We start from the raw sequence: 24128 nt of genomic DNA on the forward strand, positions 1-24128 counted from the left end.
AGATTAATATATAGAAATTGATAAACAAAAATCTATTGGACCTCACAAAGGAAAGACAATTCAAAAAATAACATAAACATTTTTTAAAAAGATAACACGTACATTGCACGTTTATCACACGTCAATTATCATAAATGCTTATACACATTTAACTTTTTCCAGCACTAACATCAGGATTTACTTTTTATTTTATTTAATACATTCCCGATTCATCCACTCAAAAGAAAAGGAATGTAATACTTTTGATGGATAGTGTAGAAAGTGGAAAAGTTAGAAGAGAAGTATTCCTTTTAAAAAAATCTAAAGAAGTAGTTTGAGCTATAAAACCATATCTGTTGTTCATCACCTTTACATGGGAACAAAAAGAAAATGCATGCATAAGCATTCGTGTTAATTGCAACTACAAACATTATCATTGATTATTTTTGACAAGTACTAGTGAACTTCTCGTGTACATAGGCACGTAGGAGAAACCAAATTTCTCCGTTAAAGCTTATTTTCTGCTTCTTAAACTACAAATATTACTCCCAAACTATATTGAACTACTCAAAACTCAAACTCTCTTCCAAATCAGTTCCAGTTTCACAAAATATTATACTGTTCTACAGAAAAGAAGACCAAAAAAAACACCCAAGCCACTTCAGTGAAAGGTTGAAAGTGAGGCAAAAGTGTTCCTGAAAATGCTAGTTGCACCTACATAGGCGTTATGAATGTTGAAGGCCAAAGTCGATCATTAGACACGTCCATTGCACATGTGTTTCACGTCAAGTATTACAAATATATTAAGAACAGAATTGAAGCAAAAAAATTTAAAAGGAATAGGGCCTCCCTTTATTGGAAAATATTTGTACATATTTTTCCCGTTTTGGTAGATGAACTTGATAGTGTGATTTATCCAACTAAATTACTATTATTAATCACCATTATATGCAGTTGAAAGGAATAAGGAAAATTGGGAAACGAAAACATTTTGGTAATAATAAAAGATCACTTAAATATTCTTTTGTTTCTTTAAAATTCAAACGGGAAACTTAGATAAAACCATCGGAAAATCACTGTATATATTGGTAAATGCGTTTTTATAATATAATTGTGGGACCAAGACCCATTTTTTTACCCACTTAATCTAGTCGTTGGGTGAGATGTATTACTTATGTGTATTGTTTTATTCATAAGAGTTCCGATAGAGTGATGAATACTCCTTTATTCTGAATCAGAGGTTTCGAGTTGATCAAGTCTCGTATACAGTCGCCTCTGTTAAGGATTACTTTATCCTCCAATACAAAACTTTCCCGCGTGAATGCAAATTTAGTCGGGCCCTAAATCTAATACATGCATCGGACACCAAGGAGAAATAAAAGAAAATGTGTATTGTTTTGTGGATGTCTTGTGCTGCAAGAGGTGGTGGATTAAATGTGTTTTGTTTTAGGTGTTTTGGGTGGTGTTGTTGGTAAGGGTATTAAATGTATCAATTACTCCAATATAAGTTTCCAAATTGTTCTCTTTTTAATTACTTTTGTTTCAATAATTATTACCTTAAAGAAAAAGTGAATCCTCAAAATCCATGAATAACATGAGTGACAATCTTGAAAACCAGGTTCCATCAATGGATGATGAAGTAGTTGTAGTCATGGTACCATTTCCAGGTCAAGGTCATCTCAATTAATATCTTCAACTTGCTTGTCTATTATCCTTTCATCGTCTCCGCCTATACTATGGCGGTTTAGCCACCAACAACCGTCAGGCCAGGGTTCGAGCCGACGCCTTATATCCTTCAGACATATCCAAAATCCAATTCCATGACTTCTCAATTACTCCTCCATCTCCACCCTCGTAGTTCCCAATGCTTGCTTGAGCAAAATCCCGTAGAAATGACACCATGTAGCCACTCTAAATGGCTGCTATTTAGGAATTAGTCAGTGCGTCCTGAATTTCAGTTTTTCAGTTCAAAATTTCAGGACATTTTATCTTGAAGTTGAGATTTTTAGTTTAAAATTTCAGGACAAAATAGGTATGGGCTAATCTCTAAATAGCATCCATGAGAATGACTATTTGTGCACTTGCCCCCAAAATCACGAGCCCACTCTGGAATGCTTCTATGCTTTTGCACGAGCCCATTGCTTCCTTCTTTCAAGATATTTCATCTAAAGCAAGAAGAGTAGGCGTTGTTCATGATTTCTTAATGTCCTATAAAGTTCAAGATTTTTCTTCCTTTCCCAATATTGAATCCTATATCTTCCTCTGCACTTCTAGTTTCGATATGTACTGTAGTCACAAATGTAGAGTAGCGGGGATGCCCATCCCGCTTGAAGAAGAACAACTTAAAAAGCTACCCTCTCTCAAAGGATGTTACCCCGATGACATATTCGTGCACCTAGGAGCTTTTCAGACTCAGTATATAAGTCTTAGCACGGGCGATATTTATAATACAAGCCAAGTAGTTGAAGGTAGTAGTACTTTTATTGACTTGATGGCACAACTTGCAAGTACACAAAACAAGAAACAATGGGCAGTCGGACCTCCAAAATGAGTACTGTTTGGATTGGCTAAACAAACAACCTCCAAAATCAGTTCTTTATGTGTCGTTTGGGACAACTACTTCATTTTCTGGTGAACAAATCAAGGAGCTCGCCATGGGATTAGAGCTAAGCAAACAGAACTTTATATGGGTGTTGAGAGACGCAGATGAAGTTGATAATTCTGGAAAATCTAAAAAACTTAAGTTGCCAGAAGGGTTTGAGGAAAGAGCAAAAGGGGTGGGCTTAGTAGTTCGAGAATGGGCACCACAACCCGAAATCTTGGCTCATCCCTCCACGGGCAGGTTTTTGAGTCATTGTGGTTGGAATTCGTGCATAGAGAGCATAACTTTGATAGTCCCAATAGCTACTTGGCCTATGCACTATGACCAACCAAAAAATGGTTTCTTGGTGACAGAAATATTGAAAATAGGCCTGGCTGTTAGGGAGTGGGAGAAACGCGACGAGCTTATCACTGCGTCCGCTATTGAGAATGTTGTGAGGAAGTTAATGACATCAGAAGAAGGTGATGTGATTAGGAACAAAGCAAAGGAACTGGGAGAAGCTGTAAGACAATCTACACAGAAAGGAGGTGCTGCTCGCATGGAATTGGAGTCTTTCATTGCGCATATCACAAGATAGATACTCTTTAGACTTGTGATTGCATTCTTAATATATATATATTCAAGTGAAAGATCCTTAAAATGACAACTTGAACTCAACTATTCGAGTTCAAGTTTATATGATGATGGAGTCTAGGCCGGTTTGTGTACACCTCAACTATTCCAGCAGTACTAGCACATGTACTGACATTAACCGCCAAGGCTTAGGCATATGGTAAAGAAGTCGCTTAATTTTTCTGTCTCTTTACGATTTGAACTCCGGTCTCTCATAGTTTCACCCATTTCATTGCCCGTTGGGCCACACCCGAGCAATGATATTTACAAACAAGGATCATAATGCTGGCAGAGAAAGCTGTTAAGTCTCATCTCAGAATTAGCAAAGTTCATTTCATTCAAGATTGTTGGGTTGATCTTTATGATGCAAAGAAATATGACTTGTGGACCTATTTTTCAACATCAGTACCATAACATGTTGTGAACAACTTCTGCACAAAATTTTCTAACTAAGCAGACAACGAAGACGAGTTGAAAGCTCAATATATATTCAGAAAAGCATACCAATATTCAGTAGATACAATCATTTACAGGTTACTCTCGAATACGAAGAGAATGGATATCGTTTAAATGCATTTTGGATAAAGCGAGTAGAGTAAAAGAGAGCAGAAATAAAGTTAACATTTTTTGCAACTTTTCATATATAAAAGAGAAACCATATCATCATCTGTTTCTAATGCAAACACCTGGAAAAATAGGTCTAGGATCAGGGCAAACACAAGCTTACAAGATTAAAAAGCTACCTTGTGAAATGTCTCTTTTATCTATGCGCGTGCTCCATAGATGTTCTGGATTCCATGCAGCTGCTGCTATGTCCTGTTAGTAGAGGAGTTGTACGTTATAAAGCTACAATATATGAGAATCAATGAAGTAATGCTCCAGTATCGTGATGAATGTCAGGAAGATCAGAACTAATGGAGAATTTCAACCATCTATTCTTCTCAATACGCTTAAGACAGGGTTGCATCACCAACCCGATTGCAACAGCAGCGAGGCTTATAATCATGACTTTAACTGAAGAAAATGCCAAAACGACACCAATGAGTATGGTCGGAGGAATACACAGTAGGATGGCTCCAACTGTTCCACCAGGTATCTTGAATGGGCGCGATGCATTTGGGAACTTTATTCTTAATCGTACGAATGCTATGAATTCCAAGATCATTCCAAAGCAATATAAGAAATTTTCTGCAGCTACAATCTCTTGAAAGCTCATCCATGAAAGTAAAATCACACCAGAAGCTGAGAAGAGGATACCGACTAAAGGTGTTCCATAACGTGATCTCTTTGCAAAGAACTCCGGTAGCATCCCTCTCTCGGCCATACCAAGTAGCTGAAACGAGTCGCTGCTCATCTCGGCCACAAACGTCCCCATATTTGACAATGCAGCAGCCCCTTGAATCCACCATCTTAGCCAGACTCCACCCAAGATTTTCGCAATATCCGAGAAATAACCATCCGTCCACAAGTCACGCTCGAGTGGAACAGCTCCAGTACCAACTAATAGAGGGAAAAAGTACGATAAAACGACTAGAATCACAGCATAAAAAAGAGCCTTAGGCAGAGTTTTCTTCGGGTTATGCACTTCTCCTACGAGAGTACTAATCGAATCCCAATAATTCAGATTCCAAAAGAGAGTGTTTAAATACAAGTTCCAATCGACATTATGCACATCCGCCACCAACCACCTCGCAGGCCTTAGTTTTGGAATCGAAATGAACCCCATTACGACAAAAGGAAGGATCGACAATATCCCGAGCATAACAGCAACCCATCCAACAATAGTTAAACCCCTATAGTTCATATAAGTTAGAACCAACGTGATACCTAATACCGCGATAACTCGAGGAAGTCCACCACCTAATGCAGGAATTCCTGATTTCAGATAATCAAGAAACAAAACTGGGTAAAGGGCATTATCAATGACTCCACTTAACCATTTCACCCAACCTTGTTGAAAGCCCCAAAATGGACCCAAAGCAGATGAAACCCAAACAACATAGCCACTATTTTCGGGGAACATGGTGCCTAATTCAGCTGTGATCAGTGCCTCAGGGACACTCCATATGATCGGGAAAACCAAGAACCCGACGAGTGCAAGAAGTGGACCGGCTGCTTGTACAGTGTCCTCAACACCAAATGGACCACCTGCTACTTCATAGAATATGAGGAAAACTAGAGGCAAGAGTGAAAGTTTCCTAGGATCATTTGCCCTTGGAGATACAACTTCATTAATCCCTATGTACTCAGCATCATTGTAATTCCCCATTGGAATTGTGGCTTCTCCCCTTACTTTCTGCATTTATCATCAAATCTTAACAGTATAAGAAACACATATCAACTCATTGCAGATAAATAAACATTTACTTCTCTGTCCAAAGACAAAAAACATGATGGGGACAAAGTAAGAGAATCAAAACATCTACTAATTTTGTCTTAATTTAGAGATCATGTCACAACTTTTGGAAATAAATTTACTTGAAAGCTGAAGCTACATAAAAAAATATGCAAATCACATTTTTTAGTTACAAATACTTCTAAAGTATCTCAAATTTTTTAGAAAATACTCCGACTCTCTGAGAGGGAGCCTTGGCGTAACTAATAAAGTTGCTGCCATGTGACCAGGAGGTCACGGGTTCGAGCCGTGGAAACAGCCTCTTGCAGAAATGCAGGGTAGTGATGCGTACAATAGATCCTTCTGGTCCGATCTTTCTTCGAACTCCGCGCATAGCGGGAGTTTAGTGCACTAGGCTGTTTTTTTTTGTACTGTGACTCTCTGAATAGTAATAGTTTCATATAACAACAGAGGAACAATACTGTGCTAATCAGCACACTAAAAGAATCATTTAGCTAATCAACTAAAGGAACACCCTTTACCATATATTGTCTCAATTCAGAGATCATGTCACAAGTTTTTGAAAATAAATGTTACTTGAAGCTACCTAAAAAAGCTTTACCACATTGTGTCTCAATTATATCATTTCACACATGCAAAGGATTATTTTCGACTCAAATTATATATACATGTGAAAATAATTTTAAAAAACACAACAACAACAATAAACCCAGTGAAATCCCATAAATTGGGGTCTGAGGAGGGAAGGTAGAGAGCCTGTTTCCGGCTCAAGAGGGACAAAAACTAAAAAGGAAGCCGAAATAACAAGTAGTAACCATAGCAAGCAAAGGTGATATAATAATTGAAGCAAAAGAAACGACATATAGAAAAAGAAACATGCTGATACAAAGAAATGAAAATACTAGACTAACACTAATGATACCGGCATATACATGTGAATATAATTTTAAAATATACCTACTATGAATCCATGAATTTTAATTCTTGAATCTGTTCTACTGCTGGGGATGAAGGTTTTAAAGAGATTGAGAATTTGCAGAAAGTTGAGAGCAGAGATAGAGATGAAAATAATCAAGAGGCATTTTGTTCTCCAACAACAGTCTGTTTTTCTGCTTACATACATACACTGTCACCCACTATCAAATTCTCTTTTGTTTTTTCTTGTTCACTTTTTGCACTTTTAAGAGGAGTATATTTTTAAAAGAAAATACATTGAAAAAATAATAGTGCATAGCCGTTCCCAAAATAATAGCCAAATAAATATATACTTTTTGTATATATATATTGTGTATGTTATATACAAATTTTATACATTTTTTTAGCTACCAAATGTAAATAGTTTCGGGCGCGGACTAAAAGTAAAAAAAAAAAGCCCAATACCGGAAGATCTAGGTAGAGAAAAATTAGTAAAAATAGCATGGGCTAGTCAGTTTTCAGATTGGTAATCGAAAAATAACTAACATTTGCAAAGTCATTATTTTATGCGGAAATAAAATGTGGACAAAAATACCACAACTAAGACATTGAAAGTTCCAGCATAATATGGTGGATTATGGAGCTCCTGCGTATAAGCTGCTGGAATCTCATATGTAAAAAAATTTGAACTCCAGCATATTATGCTGAAATTTTTGAATTTTTGGGTGTTTTTGTTCAGATTTTATCTTTATATGAAAATGTAGCTAAATTTTGATTATTTTTAAAAATATGGCTATTTTTCAATTATCAGTTGTAAATTAGGTTATTTCTCACTTTTTTTTCCCAAAAATAGACATAAAATGATTCTAAAAATTTTGGAAAAACTCACTTTTAGTCCTGATGCATGGAGAAACTCTCATTTTGATCCTATGATATCTGGTTAAGCACATTTCTTACAATTATAATTGAAAATATGCACTTTTGATTGTTATACTTGTGAAAATTACTAATATCCCCACTCTAACTTTTAAGAAATTACATTGAATATTGCACTCACTCATAAGCTAGATAAAACACTATAGTTTTCGATAACACTCATTACTATATGCTACTTATATATTGGTGGTCATTATTGTTTTAAAAGGTAAACTATGTCTAGCATGCATGCGGCAATATATGTTCAATTATTTGTTATAATCTTTTATGTCTCTGTGTGTGTGTTTTTTTCTTTATTTCGTCAAAAGTAATTAGCCTTTAGAATTTGTACTCATTGAGGCGTGCTGAAAATACAACTCTTTTCTTCTCCAACTAACATGTAAACCCCACCATAACCCCAACAACACACAATACAAAAAGCAGTAAGGTACACTTGACTCCTGTTATGTGCGACATCCGGGAAAGAGTCGAACCATAACAATACACAACACAAAAAAGCAGCCCGGTGCACTAATGCTCCCGCTATGTGCAGGATCCGGAAAGGACCTAACCACAAGGTCTATTGTACGTAGTTTTACCCCGCATTCTTGTAAGAGGCAGTTTCACGGCTCGAACTCATGACCTTCTGGCCACATTGTAGCAACTTTATCGGTTACACCAAGGCTTCCCTTCAACAAGACACGACACAAACAAGAAGAAAAATATATCGGAAAGAATTTTAATACTCTAAATATATTTCAACATATTGTAGTAGGTTATATATTTTACTTTCAATATTACTAACTTCTATTTATTATGAACATTTATCTATAATTATTCATTAAGTAACTTAATAATGTAAAAAATATTTATTTTATTGTCAATATAGAAGTTAGACTCGTACAATTAAATAAGAAGAATTTTTGTGAGGAAAATAAGCGAAACTTATTGTACAATTGTCACTGTTTTATTATATTAACACGTCTTGGGTTTTCTTAAAAAAAAAATTGCACCTACATTATAACCAAAATGTGCGTACGAAGCATTTCCTGGAAATGTAAAAGGCAAATGCAATTCAAACAAGATTAACTTGTACCTAATTTTATTTTGATTATATAAAAAGGAGAAAAGGAATTCCCTACGACAAAATAAGAGAATCACGGAACATATTTGAAAGGTTTTAAATTCCTAACAATTAACTTAATTTAGGTCATAACTTGTATTCTTATCCTGGTGCTTATCGTATACAATCATATCTCTTAATTAATAAAAAACAAATTAAGGCTGCCATTAACAGCTAGAGTTCACGGAAACTGTTGTAAAAAGCATCACTCTTTTAGTTCTTGGGAAGACATGCTAATGAACAAAGCACATGAATAAAAGTAAACAAGGAACAAAAAAAAAAGGAAAAATATGAAATTTAGCCATTTACTCTACGATTTTAACATTTTATATACCGACAAGATGTAAGGCCAACCAGTGCAATGAGTTCCCGCTATGCGCAGGGTTCCGGAAAAGGCCGGAACTACAAGGTCTATTATACATAGTCTTACCTTGCAAAAGGTTGTTTCCACGGGTTGAACCTTCTAATTACATGGCAACAACATTATCAGTCACGCCAAGTGACGGGACCAGAATTTTTACCAAGGTGTCAAAATACAAAAATCTAAACACGCTAAAAAATCAACGAGATTCAACATATAATAAATATATGTAAAACAAAATCTTTTATCTAACAATACGATGTAATTTTCCAGCGCATTGATACCCCTTGATTGATTGTGACTCCGCCACCGGCTAAAACATGTTAAGTACACAGATAATAAACAAATTACCTGATCATCAACATTCTGAGAATTCTGTAAAGATTTATCAGTAGCAGCAGAAGCTGATAGAGTTTCAGTTTGTGCTATTGCACCATTAGCTGGGGAAGAAGGAGCAGAAATTTTCTTTTCAGATATTGAAATTTCAACTTTCTGTTGAGTATTGGGAACTTCAATGGAGGATTTAGTTTTACTGTTTTGAACAGTTTCTGAACTTGTTGGCACCATTTGTAAACACTAAAAGAAACTAGAAGAGGATAAGATAAATCAAGAAAATGAGGAAGATTAAGACATAAGAAGGAATTTTGGAGAGGGTTGTTGGGATGAGAAAGTGACAAAATATATTGAGTGAGTGATAGGGAAGAAATTAAAGGTTGATTTAAGAGTTTGATGGGATTGTTCATTTGGCTTCTTTATATACACGTGTTTCAATTTATGTACTGGCGTTATTTAACTGAAACATAGTTTAAGAAAAATAAAAGAATTTTTTGGAACTTATAATCTTAGATAGGCTAAAAAGACAGTTTGGTGCACAAAGCATCTCGTATTCATGCAGGATTCAGGAAAGGGCAGCATCCTACGGGATATGATGCAGACAACTTATCATAACGTAAATATTAGTGGTTGCTTCCACGGCTCGAACAGATGACCTGTACACCATATAGAGACAACTTTATTATTAAGAGTAAAATAAAAAATTTAAAGTGAAATTATTTCTACATATATTAATAATTTTTAAATAAATAGTGACATGTTAAATGAAACAAAAACAAATAATACCATATTTTGATGAGCTTTCTGTTAAAAGATATATGTGTTTTAAATGGAAATTAGGAGATATGTCATTCTTTCTAATTTCCTAATAGAGGCAAGAAGTCAAAGGCATAGTCGGTTATAATCAAACTATTAATGTAGGGAATTCATATACAATAATTTATTCGATCATTCTTTCTTTTCCATTTTATTATAATTTAATTTTATATGTGTGTGTATGTGAACTGAAATTGAACCAATCCTATCATGAACAAGCTGTATGCTTGTCTATTTCTGCCCCAATTGTGGGTGTAGGGTGGGGTGTTTTTGGAAATAAAATGGGGGATGATGATGCCTTGTTTTGAAGCCCTCTTTAGAATGCGCGTGTTGCGCGTATATTCCATCTCAACTAAGTAATTATTTTATTAAAAAAATCTATATAAAAGTTATACGTCTTATTTTGTAGTAGCTATGACTAATTAAAAATATGACCACAATAATTAATTACAAATGTGGCCAATTAGCCTTTGATCAATTTTGCATAATGTAGCCTCCTTCGCACATGTCATGGTCGCGGTCCGTTGGCTCGCGGTCGCGACCTTCTAGATTTGTAACTAGGGATGACAAACTGGCGGGTCGGATGGGATATGGAATGGGTCGAAAACGGGTAATGAAAAAATGGATAAATTATCTGACCGAACCCATATTAATACAGATAAAAAATGGGTTAACCGGCGAATAATATTGATAATCATATTATCCATGACTTCTTTTGCGAGAATTCCTATTCTCCCTAGCTTGAGGAACCCCCAATTTGAGGTTTTACAAGTGTAAAAGTTAAAATGCATTAGTTATCCATTGGTTATCCATTTTCTAAATGGGTAATATGGTTCTTATCCATATTTGACCCGTCTTTAAATAGTTTATTATTCAACCCATTTTTTAGTGGATAATATGGATAGTTAATTGATTTTTTTTAACCATTTTTCCACCCCTATCTGTAACGCTAAATTTGCAATATTGAATCTTCATTTTAGCAAGCATTGGGTCTTCAAATCTTCGATCCATGCATCTTCAATATCCTTAAAGCTCTTAGTGGATACAAGGATGACTCCGAACTCATGATCGCTACTTGGAGCAACGATAAAGTTGTTTCTATATGACCTATAGCTCACGGGTTTGAACTATGAAAGCAGTCACTAATATTTATATTTGGATACGTTGTCTATGTCGAATCCCTAGGGTGCGGTCCTTCCTCGAGCCCTCTGTAAATGCGAGATGCTTTATGCACTGCTTTTTTTGTGTATGAAAATGATTTAACAACTAACAAAACTAACACATGAGTTTTGTGAACTCACAAGATATAAGTATTGGTTTTGTAAGGAATATCAAAGTTAGCATGGTTTCTTTTGGTCCTTCCACATTTTTGTGCTTTCGGCCTCTCCTCTTTTCTCCCTTTTTTGAGGAATGTCCTCCTCCTACTCTCACCAACCCAAATATTGCATGCCTTCTCAAAAAGTAAGGAAACGTATATTTCTTTTTGTGGACTTCACAAAACATGCACAAAGTGGAAATTTAAACATGCCTTTTACCTACCCCAAATACAAAAAGAGAGTTGGGAATTAGAAGCGGATCCTAAATTTAAATATAATTTTACTGGTTTAAAGTTTAAGGTTTTTAACATTGAATCATCATATTTTTTAAATTATGGGTTAATATTCACTACTTCTTACAATTTTAATAAATTTTTACATATAAATTTACGCTCTATTTCGAAAGTTATGGGTTCAATTGAATCCGTAACTATAATGTTACATCTACCACTGGGAATATACTTTATGGTGGTGTCTCACAAAGCTCCTGCTCAATGTGCGAAAGTAAAAGGAGTTCGAGCCTAACTTAACCTAAAAAGTAGTTTATGAGGCGAGAATTATCCAAAATTCTATACAAAGACACAACATCATATTCCATCAATCAGTGCCAAAATTCTATACAAAGACACAACATCATATTCCATCAATCAGTGCTGAACTCTAACACCCCCCTCCCCCCGCCCAATAGCATATGGATCATGAATAATATAATATGTGACTGTCTAGTTTTGATATCTTGTTAAGATAATAAACTTTACAAGGTTAACTTAATTTCAATGGCTAGGTCATGCAGGGGAGTATGTGCCCTTCCTCAAGTAGTTTCACGTGTGATGTGACACCGCGTCGTCAAATTATGTTTACTAATATGCATGTAAAGATAATAAGAAAAATAAAATATTGGTATAAACATAATAAAAATATTAGGTATAAAATTTGTTCATTTCTTCAAATGTAGGCATTGCCGACGAAAAATTATGCATATGCCTGAACTTTTTGAGATGAAAATTGTTCAAAAGCATACAAGATAACAACACATTTTTGTGAATTAAGGAAGTGGGACTATAAATTAAAAATATTAATTTTAATCTGTTCTTTGAATTTAAAACCCTACAAAGTGCCACCACAAATAGGCTAGCCATACCTATGTTACTATATATGTTATTTTCTTCTAAAATAAGAACTACTCCTGCTAGTAAGTAAAGTATTGTGCACACGTTGCGACCATCTAGAGTCAAACCAGTATTGCACGAAAATTGACCAACTTTTGCTTTTGCATATGCACTAAAAATAGCATGCATATTGAACACATTTTTATTTTCTTTCCTTATATATGTATATTTTAAATCAGATGTATACCTTTATCTTTTTTGAACTGTTCGAGAATTTTTTCATTAATTCAAATCTAATACAGACGCAGAAACAAAATCGTAAGACTTATTTACATATACTGGTCTAGAATGTGATAAGAAAAATACCTTCGGTATTATCAATTCTTTCATTTTTAGTGCATTCTAATAAAGATATATATTACTAATACTTTATAAACATTTCATGAAACAAAAGGTGGGGGAATCAGAAATAGCCAGATGAAAAATAGTCAAGTGGTTTCAAAAATAATCGAAATTTAGTCAATTTTTTATGTAAAGATAAAATATGAACAAAAATACCCTTAAAAATCCGAAAAGATTCCAGCATAATATGCTAGAGTTCAAATTCTTTACATATGAGATTCCAACATAATGTGCTGGAGTTCCAACATAATATGCTGGAAGTTTATACGCAGGAGCTCCATAATCCAGTGTAACGACCCGACCGGTCATTTTGCTTTCTAGAACCTCGTTCCCCTAAATAAGACTTCTCGTACTTGTTTTTACTGATTTATGAATTGCAGAGATGGTTGATTCGATTTTTGGAAGAGTTTGGGTTAAAATCAGAACACTTGGTTCCTTAAGGTTGGCTTAAAAGGCCAAGTTTGACTTCGGTCAACATTTTGAGTAAATGACCTCGGAATCAGGATTTGACGGTTCCAATATGTTCGAATGATGATTTTGGACTTGGCGTATGTTTGGATCAGGGTTTTGATGATCTGGGAGTGTTTTGGCGTATGATAGTGAAGGTTGGATCTTGAAGGTTTTGAAAGTTCTAGGTGATGAAATAAAAAATGAAGAAATGGTGGAAAAGTTCTTGAAGGAAGAGTACTTTGCTTGTTGAAAAATTGTATTGCTTAGGAAAGTTTTGAGTCACTCTAACAAAAATTGTGCCCTACCTTAACCAATAGCCTAAACTACAACCCTTTAAAGCCTAATTGATTTTGAACCAAGTTTGTCTACATTAGTGGAGAAATACATGAAGGGCAAGCCTATGGTGCCTTGCGTGCATTTGAACATTTTTGTGAGAGAGAGTTAATTTATCCATTTGATATGCCATTTATGTTTTGAATTGCAATTTAGGAGTGTGGGATTCTCTCTTAAGTGTGAGGTTACATGAGATTTGAGTTGTGGATTTAATACCATTTTCAATTGGTGTTGGTTTGGAGAGGGTTTGTTGATATCTAGGTCCAAACGGAATTTCGAGACCCGGAATAGTTTGTAATGTCATTTAAGACTTGCACGCAAAATTTAATGTCATTCCGAGTAGTATAAGTATGTTTCAGCGCATTGGAAGTAAATTGAAGAACTTGAAGTTCTTAAGTTTGATTCAATTGGTTTTAAGGTGTGATTTTTAGTTTTAATATTGTTCCGGGCTTTCCGAGGGTTCGAGCGAGTTTGTTTTATAATTTCAAACTTGTTGGTCATTTGGGCGGAGCCCATTGGGGCCCCGAGCGTCAATCAGACGAGGCCCGGACCAAGTTAAAAGTTTGGAGCAAGAGTTGGAGCCCCAGCTGTTGTCATAACCGTAACTGCGGTTGGTCAACCGCAGGCGCGAGCTCGTAGGTGCAGGCCAGACATCGTAGATGCGGCCTAAGGAAGACGACCCAGGTTCCGCAGATGCGACGCCCTTTCCGCAGAAGCGGGACCTTAGGAGCGGAAGCCCGTCCGCAGAAGCGACCCTAGCCAGCCCAGCCAATTCCACAGAAGCAGACACTAATCCGTAGAAGCGGGACCGCAGTTGCGGCCAACACACCGTAGGTGTAAAAATCGCTGGGGCAGTGAATTTATTTAATATGGGAGCTAGGCATTTTTCTCCCATTCTTTCCACATTTGGGCGATTGGGGAACTCTTAAAGAGTGGATTTCAACCTAGCTTTTGGAGGCAAGTAATTCCTACCAAATGTGAGTTAAATACCTAGATTATGGGTAGATTAACATGTATAAACTAGTGAAAATCAAGGGTTTAGGGTGAAAACTTAGGTTTTTGATAAAAACGAGATTTGACCACGAAATTTATTATGAAACTTAGTAAAAAATCATATATTATATTCCTAAGGTTATAGGTAATGATTTTCTTCGGAAATTTTCGGAATTCGAGCATGTGGTCCCGGGGGTGAATTTTAGGAATCTTGCAATTTGGGTTGGGTAATAACTTTAATAGTGGAAATATGAAGTTTTGAGCATAAATTGATTAGTTTACGTAATGATTGATTAGTTTTGAGTCGCTTGTCATCGAATTTGGAGGTTTGAGCGCGTTCTTAAATTGGGAAGTAGGCTTTGAGAAGAGATAAGTCTCATTTCTAATCTTGTAAGAGAGAATTAACCCCGTAGGTGAATTAAATAAATGTTTATACCTATCTGTTGGGGCTACGTACGTACGTGGTGACGAGAGTCCGTACGTAGCTACTATTATGTTATTGTCCGGGTAGTTTAAGACCCGTATCATACTATATTTGAAATGCTTGCGTCCTTACTTGCTATTATAATCACTTAAGTCATGCTGGAAATTGATAAAATAATTATAAAAGGTTATACTCACTTGCTTAAGGATTTGTAAGAAATACTTGACTGTAAATGAGAAATTTGTGCTTTTCTTGAAAATAAATTATTATTTATAGATCGGGCCCAGTGCCTCGGTAGTAAATAGATGCATCTATAGTTCACGCCATCGACCTCCGGTAGTGCACAGTTTAATACTATGTTGGACCGGACCGTGCGAACTCGGCATAACTGCGCATGTTAATTATTTGGAACTCTCCGTGATTTATACTGCTTAAATGCCTTGAAATGTAAGTTGTTAAATGATATGACTTAAATTGATATTATATTTATGAAAGAAGAACTTATCACTTCTTGTTATTGAATTGTCAATATTGTTCATGATATCCATGCTTAGCATAACACTTTAATTATATTATTGTTAGCCCTAGTAAGTTTCAAGTCGACCCCTCGTCACTACTTTTTCGAGGTTAGACTGAATACTTACTGGGTACATATTATTTATGTATTCATACTACGCTTATGTGCTTAATTGTACAGGATCTAAGGCAGGTGCATCTAGTTACCCGTCCGGTGCACGTAGTTGATCTCCACTTCGAGACTTCACGGTGAGCTGCCTTCCGAGCCAATCTGCAGCAGTTGGAGTCTTCCTTATGTTTTACTTTCCTATCTATTTTCTTAGACAGTAGGCTAGTAGTATTCTTCTGTATATTTTACTAGATTGCCCCCACACTTATGACACCAGGTCTTGGCGCACTCGCTAGTCGACTATGATTTTGGGTTCACTTACATGATCTGATTAGTACTTATTGCTTCCGTTTATTTATGTTTCACTTACAAATTTCTAAATCTTTTTAACAAATAAGGAAAAGGTTATTACTTAATTATTTATTTAAATGGGAAAACCACTAGTTGACCGGTGGTGGCTTGCCTAACAACGGTATTGGGCGCCTTCACGGCCCATAATGGAAATCGGGTCGTAACAACATGGTATCAGAGAACTAGGTTCACGTAGATCTCACAAGTTATGGGCAGACCTAATAGATCTTGCGGATTAGTACGGAGTCGTCTATACTTATCTTCGAGAGGCTATGGGGTGTTAGGAAACTACTCTTTATTCACCTTCTATCATGTAGTTAATAGTGTACTAAATTTTCTCTCTTATTCTCTCACAGATGGTGAGAACGTGTACAGCTGACGTTACATACCAGGAGGAGTTGCTCCCCCCGTTGCTAGAGGCCGAGGCAAAGGCAGGGCTAAGGCACCGGCCCGAGGTAAGGGACGAGGACATCCCATAGTTTCCCCAGTTGCACCACCAACGGATCCAGTAGAGGATCTCATCATTGAGGAGCAATGTGAGGTGCCCGTGGCAGAGCCTGCCCCGTCGGATTTCATGACAGCACCGGGCTTTCAAGAGGTCATGGGTCGTATGCTGCGGTTCATGGATTCTATGACTGAGGTTGGTTTATTTACAGCAGACCCAGCCACATTCCATGCGGGAGGGGGAGCACAAACCCCTACTGCTCAGGATCCTGGGTATGCAGCTGTAGTGTATCAGATTCCGAGTACACTATCCGCGGATGGGGCCTAGCCAGTTATAGTAGTTATACCTAAGCCTAGACCAGTTGCGGACGCGATTCGTAGAAGTTATTGGATAGATGGACTAGGCTATACCCTCCTGTCTTCCGAGGCAAGCGTCATGAGGACGCCCAAGATTTCATTTATAGGTGCAGGGACAGACTACATAACATGAGGATATTGGAGTCTCATGGAGTAGATTTCACTACTTTCCAGCTGAAGGGCAGGGCCCGTAGATGGTGGCAGTCTTATCTTCTTGGCAGACCAGTGGGTTCTCCTCCCATAACCTAGGGCCAGTTCACACAGCTTTTCTTGGATAGGTACATTCCACCCTTAGAGAGAGAAGAGTTGCGGTATCAGTTTGAGCAGCTCGAGTAGGGTCAGATGTCAGTGACCGATTATGAGGCGAGGTTTTTTGAGTTGTCCCGCCATGCACTAATGATACTTCCTACTGAAATAAAGAGATTGTGGAGGTTTGTTGCGGGGTTTCACTCCGGTATTAGGGCCAACATAGCTCGAGAGGTTGAGATAGGGACTTTTTACCAGTTAGTAGTAGAGATTGATCGGCAGATTGAGCGCTACCGCCAGAGAGGTAGAGATCAGATGCAGCAAGATAAGAGGGCTCGTTTCTCTGGAGAGTTTAGAGGTGCCCCAGCTATGGGCAGAGGTCAGTTTGGGAAGGGTCAGCCTAACAGGCCTCCTTATTCAGCACCACCAACTCCTCGAGGTGCTTCAGCACGCCCCTATTTCAATGTCATGCTAGAGAGTTCTTACCGCCCACCAGCCATCCAGGGTTCTTCCGGTGAGTACTCAGGCTACCAGGTTTCTTTTAACTCATATTTTAGTGCCATGCCGGAGAGTTCATACCGCCCACCGACTATCTAGGCTTTTTCTAATGGGTCTATAGGCCATCAGGGTCAGACATTAGGGTAGCAAATTACTGTACTGAGAGGCTATTTTGAGTGCGAAGATCTCGATCACATGAGGAGATTCTTCCCCAGGCTTCAGGGCAAGGCAGTGCAGCTGGGCCAGTAGCCCATAATTACAGCACCGGCTGTCTGGCCACCCAGAGGCGGAGGACAGGCTGGTAGGGGCCGTCCTAGAGGTGGAAGACAGGTAGGGAGAGGGCAGCCAATCACTGCTCAGTCAGGAGGAGGCCAACCAGCTGGTGCTCCAGCCAGATTATATACTTTTCCGACCAGACCAGATGCATTGGTCTCAGATGTCGTGATCACAGGTATTATTTCCATCTGCGGTAGGGATATTTCAGTATAATTTTATCCAGGGTCTGCCTATTCATATGTATTATCTCTGTTTGCTCATTTCCTGGATATTCCTCGTGAGTCCTTGGGTACTCATGTTTATGTGTACACTCTTGTGGGCGATTCTGTGGTTATTGATCAGATCTATCGGTCCTGTATGGTCACATTCTATGGTTACAAGACTAGGGCGGACCTTCTATTACTTGATATGACTGACTTTGAGGTCATCTTGGGCATGGACTGGTTATCCCCATATCATGTCATCCTTGATTGCAATGCCAAGACTGTTACTTTAGCGAGGCCAAAGTTGCCGAGATTAGAGTGGAATGGTTCCTCCGTTAATACATCTATTCGGGTTATCTCTTTTCTGAAGGCTTGACATATGGTTAAGAAGGGTTGTTTGACTTATCTAGCTTATGTTCGGTACACCATCGCAGAGTCTCCGACGATTGATTCAGTGTCAGTAGTTCGGGAATTTGCCGATATGTTTCCTTCTGACCTTCTAGGCATGCCGCCAGATTGTGATATTAATTTATATATTGATTTGGCTTTAGGTACCTAGCCTATATCTATCCCACCATACTGCATGGCTCTGAAAGAGTTGAAGGAGCAGTGTGAGGAGTTGTTAGCAAAGGGATTTGTGAGACCAAGTGTATCACCTTGGGGTGCACCAGTGTTATTTGTGAAGAAGAAAGATGGGACTATACGGATGTGCATTGATTGCCGCCAGTTGAACAAAGTCATCATCAAGAACAAGTACCCGTTGCCGCACATTAATGATTTATTTGACTTGTTGCAGGGTGCCAGGGTATTCTCTAAAATTGACTTGAGATCGGGGTATCATCAACTGAAGATTTTGGACTCGGATGTCCTGAAGATTGCCTTCCGTACTAGATATGGCCATTATGAGTTTCTGGTGATTCCTTCGACTTGACTAACGCCCCGGCGACGTTTATGGATTTGATAAACAGGGTTTTCAGGCCTTATATTGATTTGTTCGTCATTGTCTTCATTGATGACATTTTGATATACTCACATAACCTGGGGGAGCATGAGCAGTATTTGAGAGTGGTGTTTCAGACATTGCGGGAATAGAAGCTATATGCTAAGTTCTCCAAGTGTAAGTTTTGGCTAGAGTCGGTGGCATTCTTGGGACATGTTGTATCAGGAGAGGGTATTAAGGTGGATCCCAAGAAGATTGAGGCAGTTCAAAGTTGGCCACGTCCCACTTCGGTGACTAAGATTATGAGTTTCTTGGGATTAGCAGGTTATTATCACCGGTTTGTGCAGGGCTTTTCATCTATTGCAGCACCTTTGACTAAATTGACCCAGAAGGGTGCTCCATTCTATTGGTCCAATGATTGTGAGACGAACTTTCAGAAGCTCAAGATAGCTTTGACTACATCACCGGTTCTAGTATTTCCTTCTGGTTCGGGGATGTATACAGTGTATTGTGACGCTTCACGCATTGGCTTGGGTTGTGTATTGATGCAGGAGGGGCGAGTTATTGTGCATGCTTCATATCAGCTGAAGATTCATGAGAAGAATTACCCTATGCATGATTTAGAGTTAGCCACGATTGTTCATGCTCTTAAGATCTGGAGGCATTATCTGTACGAGGTTTCATGTGAGGTTTACACCGATCATATTAGCTTATAGCATTAGTTCAGGCAAAGAGATCTCAATTTGAGGTAGCGTAGATGGCTTGAGTTACTGAAGGATTCTGACATCACCATTATTTATCATCCGGGCAAGGCAAATGTGGTCACGGATGCCTTAAGCAAGAAGGCAGAGAGTATGGGTAGTTTGGTATTCATTTCAGCAGAGGAGAGGCCACTAGATTTGGACATTCAGTCCTTGGCTAACAGACTTGTGAGGTTGGATATTTTAGAGCCTAGTCGGGTTCTTGCATATGTTGTGGCCTAGTCTTCACTATTGGGGAAGATCAAGGCTCGACGGTTTGATGATATGCACTTGGCAATTCTAAGAGAGACGTTACTACAGGGTGGTGCCAAGGAGGTTTCTATTGGCGAGGATGGTGTTCTGCGACTCCAGGGTCGTCTATGTGTTCCTAATGTTGATGGCTTGAGGTAGAGGATTCTATAGGAGGCACACAGTTCTCGGTATTCTATTCATCCAGGTGCTATGGAGATGTATCGCGGCCAGAGACAACATTATTGGTGGCGGAGGATAAAGAAAGACATAGTGGAGTATGTAGCTAGGTGCCCAAATTGCCAATAGGTTAAGTATGAGCACCAGAAGCCAGGTGGCCTATTTCAGTAGATGACTATACCTGAGTGGAAATGGGAGCACATCACTATGGACTTCGTAGTTGAATTACCACGAACCTTGCGGAAATTTGATACAGTTTGGGTCATTGTCGGCAAGTTGACCAAGTCGGCACACTTCATTCCGGTTGTGACTACCTATACTTCAAAGAAGTTGGCCTAGATTTATATTCGGGAGATAGTTCGGTTGCACGGTTTGCCTGTTTCCATCATATTAGATAGAGGCCCTCAGTTCACTTCACACTTTAGGAGAGCCGTACAGAGTGAGTTGGGGACCCGTGTGGAGCTCAGCACAACATTTCATCCATAGATCGACGAGCTGTCGGAGCGGACAGTTCAGATCTTGGAGGACAAGCTTAGAGCATGTGTGATCGACTTTGGAGGGCAGTGGGATCACCTCTTGCCCTTGGCTGATTTCTAGAAAGTCGCTTACCTAAAGCAAGCACTCTGAGCAGAGTTAATCTTAAGGGACTAAGTGTGCCAGTTACAGTAGGTGTCACCTTCGTGCATAAGAAATTTAGTTATCCCTGGTACAGAAGGTTACCATAAGGTGATTAAGGTTCATTGATAATGTGAAAAGACGCCAAAGATGAAGATGTAAAACAACTATAGGTAGATCGTCGTAGTACTAAATCTTAGTACTCCCCTAAAGGGGGGAATATGGTGTGATATGATATTAAGTGGGAGTTAAGCGGTTCAGTTCACTATGGAATGGTAAAGAAAGAATGTGGTAAAAAGGAGAAAGGGATGATGTTGCATTTATTCAGTTCCTGCAGATATGTTGCGGCTCCAGAACATTATACAAGCACGACACCGGAGAGAGGCAGTAAAAGTTTTCGGCCAGGATGTTATTGATAAATAAGTGTGAATGGACACTTGATACATCAGGAGCTAGTGGCGAGAGATAAGTTAAGACAAAGGATATATCCCAAGAGGGATTATGCAGAATATATATATGAGAATGGACCAACGAGTAATTAGTAGTAGATTCAAGAAGAGCCCAGATATGGCTAGACAAGAGGTCACAGATAAATCAATAGATCATGCAAGATAAATGTAGTGAATCGCAGCATAGTGAATTCAGTCTCGCAGATACGAGATCACAATCATTTGAAAAAAATTTCAGATAGGAGTTGAGGCAGTTAAAGGTACTATTTTTAAGGTTTATGAAAATAAGAGAGAGTGCCACTAAGGAGACAATAAAAGTTTGAGCTTAGAAGTAACCCTATGAGCACAAAGGCATAAATTTATGTAACTAAGGATTATTATAGGTGAGTAAGAATAACAAAAATTACCTTCAGGAGTATGATATATCAAGCTCGCAACTTTACAAGATCCAGAAGGTCTCCCTAAGTACTACAATGAAAGACTAGCTGAGGAAATAAGGAAGAAGGCTTCCACCTAAGCATAGTGAGCTAAAGAGTAAATTATCCTGTTGTGAGCACGTGATTTTTGTTTTACGCGACTATCACTCCAAAAGAAATAAAATAAATAGCAAATGGTTTTGCTGTACAATTTTTGGATTTTACGTGACATTTTGCTAATTATTTGTGATTCTGCCCATTTTTATTTTTAAAAAAAAATACAAAAAATGTATCGTGTGTAGTTGAACCGTAATCCGGTTATTAAAAGGAAAAATCGCAAAAAATGCATCTTTCATTTTTGTCATTAAGTGATGTTATTTTTATTAAATATTAATTATGTGTTAATTTTGGTTTTTTATAAGTATTACTTGACAAATTAATTAAGAGAAGGGCTTTCGGATTTGGCCAATCCAATTCAAATAAAAAAGCAAAGCCCAAGCCAAAACGACCCAGTCCAGCCAGGCCCTCTGCAAGATGCCCAAACGACGCCGTATAGGCATCACCTCTTGAGCCGTTGATTGATTCAAAGGAACGGCCCAGATCTGGCCAATCCTTTAGTCAAACGACGTCGTATGAGGCCGTCTAATCTCAACCGTTAAATCCGATCCCATCCAATGGCCTCAGGTCACGCCCATGAACCCGACCCGTTCAACCCCCAAACCAACCCAAACCCTGGCGTTTGAAACGACACCGTTTCCCCACCAGTTGAAAGATCCTGGCCTTTCATCTCGCCTCATCCAACGGCCAGGATCTATTCCCTCATTAACTATATAAACCTAAAACCTTACCCTGCCCCCCTATCCAAACCCCCCTGCCTTAGGTCGTCCCCTTCACAGACCCCAACCCCGGAACCCTAGAGCCGCCCCCTTTCCCCTCACCAAAAACCCGGCGGCACGGACACCGGTGACCCCCGCCTTAACACCATAGATGCACCTCACCATCCTGAACCTAAATCCATCAACCATTTAGCTCGAATCCCCTCCCACCTTCTCGAATCTTCATTTGAAGATTCGAGTCGGACCTCAACTTACCCCGATCTACCCCAGTTTCACACCAGACAGTCCCCGGACCTCCCTCGTGACCAAACCATGCTTGGTTTGGTCCGAATCTAACCAGGGAAACTTAGATCCCAAATCTACCCTTAGGAACCCTAGAAGTCCTGATGCTTGGTCTGTGGCCTTTTGAACTAAATGATTAGGGTCTAATGGACCTTAATCGAAGTGTTCTCAGTAGAGAACACTTCGATTAAAGTCCATTCAGCCCCAAGAAGGATCGATTCAAATCCGAACTAGGGTTTGCTGATTTTTCAAGACTTCAGGTATTTGTGTCTTCCTTTTTATCAGTTCATGAGTTTTGCTGTAGTTAAACGTTTGTTTATTGCCCCAAAATGTTTAGTTAATTGTATTTTTGAATTATTTGTCGACTGTGTCCTGTCCGCCTTGCCTGAACCTCTGTGTTTGATCGAGTCTTTCTTCTATTCACTGATAATGTGTATATGTGTATGTGTTGTGCAATCAATTGAACTTTAAATTTGACTGATTAATTGATTCCCCAGTACAATTTTTGCTTAGTCAGTACAATTCGAATCATGTGTTTGATATTGTTAGATGTCTGATCATGGTTTTCGATTGTACATGTTATAATTAGTATAGTCGAGTCGACATATGTCGTCGATTAATTTCAGTTGTTCGAATGGTAACAATTTGATCTATTGCCTGCTAACTTTGTTTGAATCAAAGTAAGAATCAAGTATGGCTACTTATAGTTGCTATATTTGAATCTGAAAATGAAAAAGATTGGATTGTTAGCTGCCATCTGAATTGGTGGCATGTGCATTTGTGCACAACATGTGCATAAAGGCCCTTTTGAGATGAGGAATAACTTGACAGCATGTGCTGTCAGGTTATATTCCTGCTGCCCATGTCTGCTTTTTAGTTTAATAAGGTGATTAAAAGGGGTTTGTCAGGGAATATCATGGGAGGGTTTATACTTAAATAGTTGAGTGGAAACTGAAAAGAGGACAGACCACATGGGGGGAAAGGTTTCTGATGGTTTAACAGGCTGTGAATAGTTTGAGTTTAGGATATAAAAGGAAGCAGAACTTCCATTAAAGGGGACTGATTTTTTTGAGAGCATATATACAGACACATACACAAGAGAGAAAAACACATAGAAAATCAGAAACTGTTTCTTCCTACTGTTTGCTTGGGCTTCATTTGTTTTCAGCCTTTTCGATCAATTCTGATTCTTTGAAGTTCCAATTGAGTCTACTGGTTAAGTGTTTTCATTGGTTTATTACTGGTTTTGATCTGCCTGGGGTTCTGATTCTACTCCATTGTGTGCTGCTGTCATTTGGCTACCTTTTCCTATCGGCTATAGTCGCATTCTTGCACTCAAGCCTGTTCTGCTGTGTTGCTTTTCTTGCTGCTGCTATTCTGTT

The 24128-nt window shown here is 38.4% G+C and overlaps 2 protein-coding genes across 4 annotated transcripts; one reads left to right on the forward strand and one right to left on the reverse strand.

Moving 5' to 3' along the window:
* Positions 1-1606: 1606 nt before the first annotated feature.
* Positions 1607-3655, forward strand: LOC107762426 (zeatin O-xylosyltransferase-like). The gene is made up of 3 exons (XM_075253349.1): positions 1607-1652; positions 2151-2447; positions 2488-3655. The coding sequence occupies exons 1-3, from the start codon at positions 1607-1609 to the stop codon at positions 3156-3158; spliced, it is 1014 nt and encodes a 337-aa protein (XP_075109450.1). The 3' UTR covers positions 3159-3655.
* Positions 3656-3663: 8 nt separating this feature from the next.
* Positions 3664-9582, reverse strand: LOC107762427 (putative polyamine transporter At1g31830). 3 transcript variants are annotated; one of them, XM_016580785.2, is made up of 2 exons: positions 9215-9582; positions 3664-5489 (listed from the first exon to the last, which is right to left on the reverse strand). In XM_016580785.2, exons 1-2 carry the CDS (start codon positions 9428-9430, stop codon positions 4056-4058), a joined length of 1650 nt encoding a protein of 549 aa, XP_016436271.1. In that variant the 5' UTR covers positions 9431-9582; the 3' UTR covers positions 3664-4055. The 3 variants fall into 3 exon arrangements, with proteins under 3 accessions (XP_016436271.1, XP_016436272.1, XP_016436273.1); XM_016580786.2 differs by lacking the exon at positions 9215-9582 and adding an exon at positions 6511-6687; XM_016580787.2 differs by lacking the exon at positions 9215-9582 and adding an exon at positions 6507-6644.
* Positions 9583-24128: the final 14546 nt, after the last annotated feature.

The sequence above is a fragment of the Nicotiana tabacum genome, chromosome 5 (genome assembly GCF_000715075.1).
Source record: "Nicotiana tabacum cultivar K326 chromosome 5, ASM71507v2, whole genome shotgun sequence".
NCBI classification, from domain to species: domain Eukaryota; kingdom Viridiplantae; phylum Streptophyta; class Magnoliopsida; order Solanales; family Solanaceae; genus Nicotiana; species Nicotiana tabacum.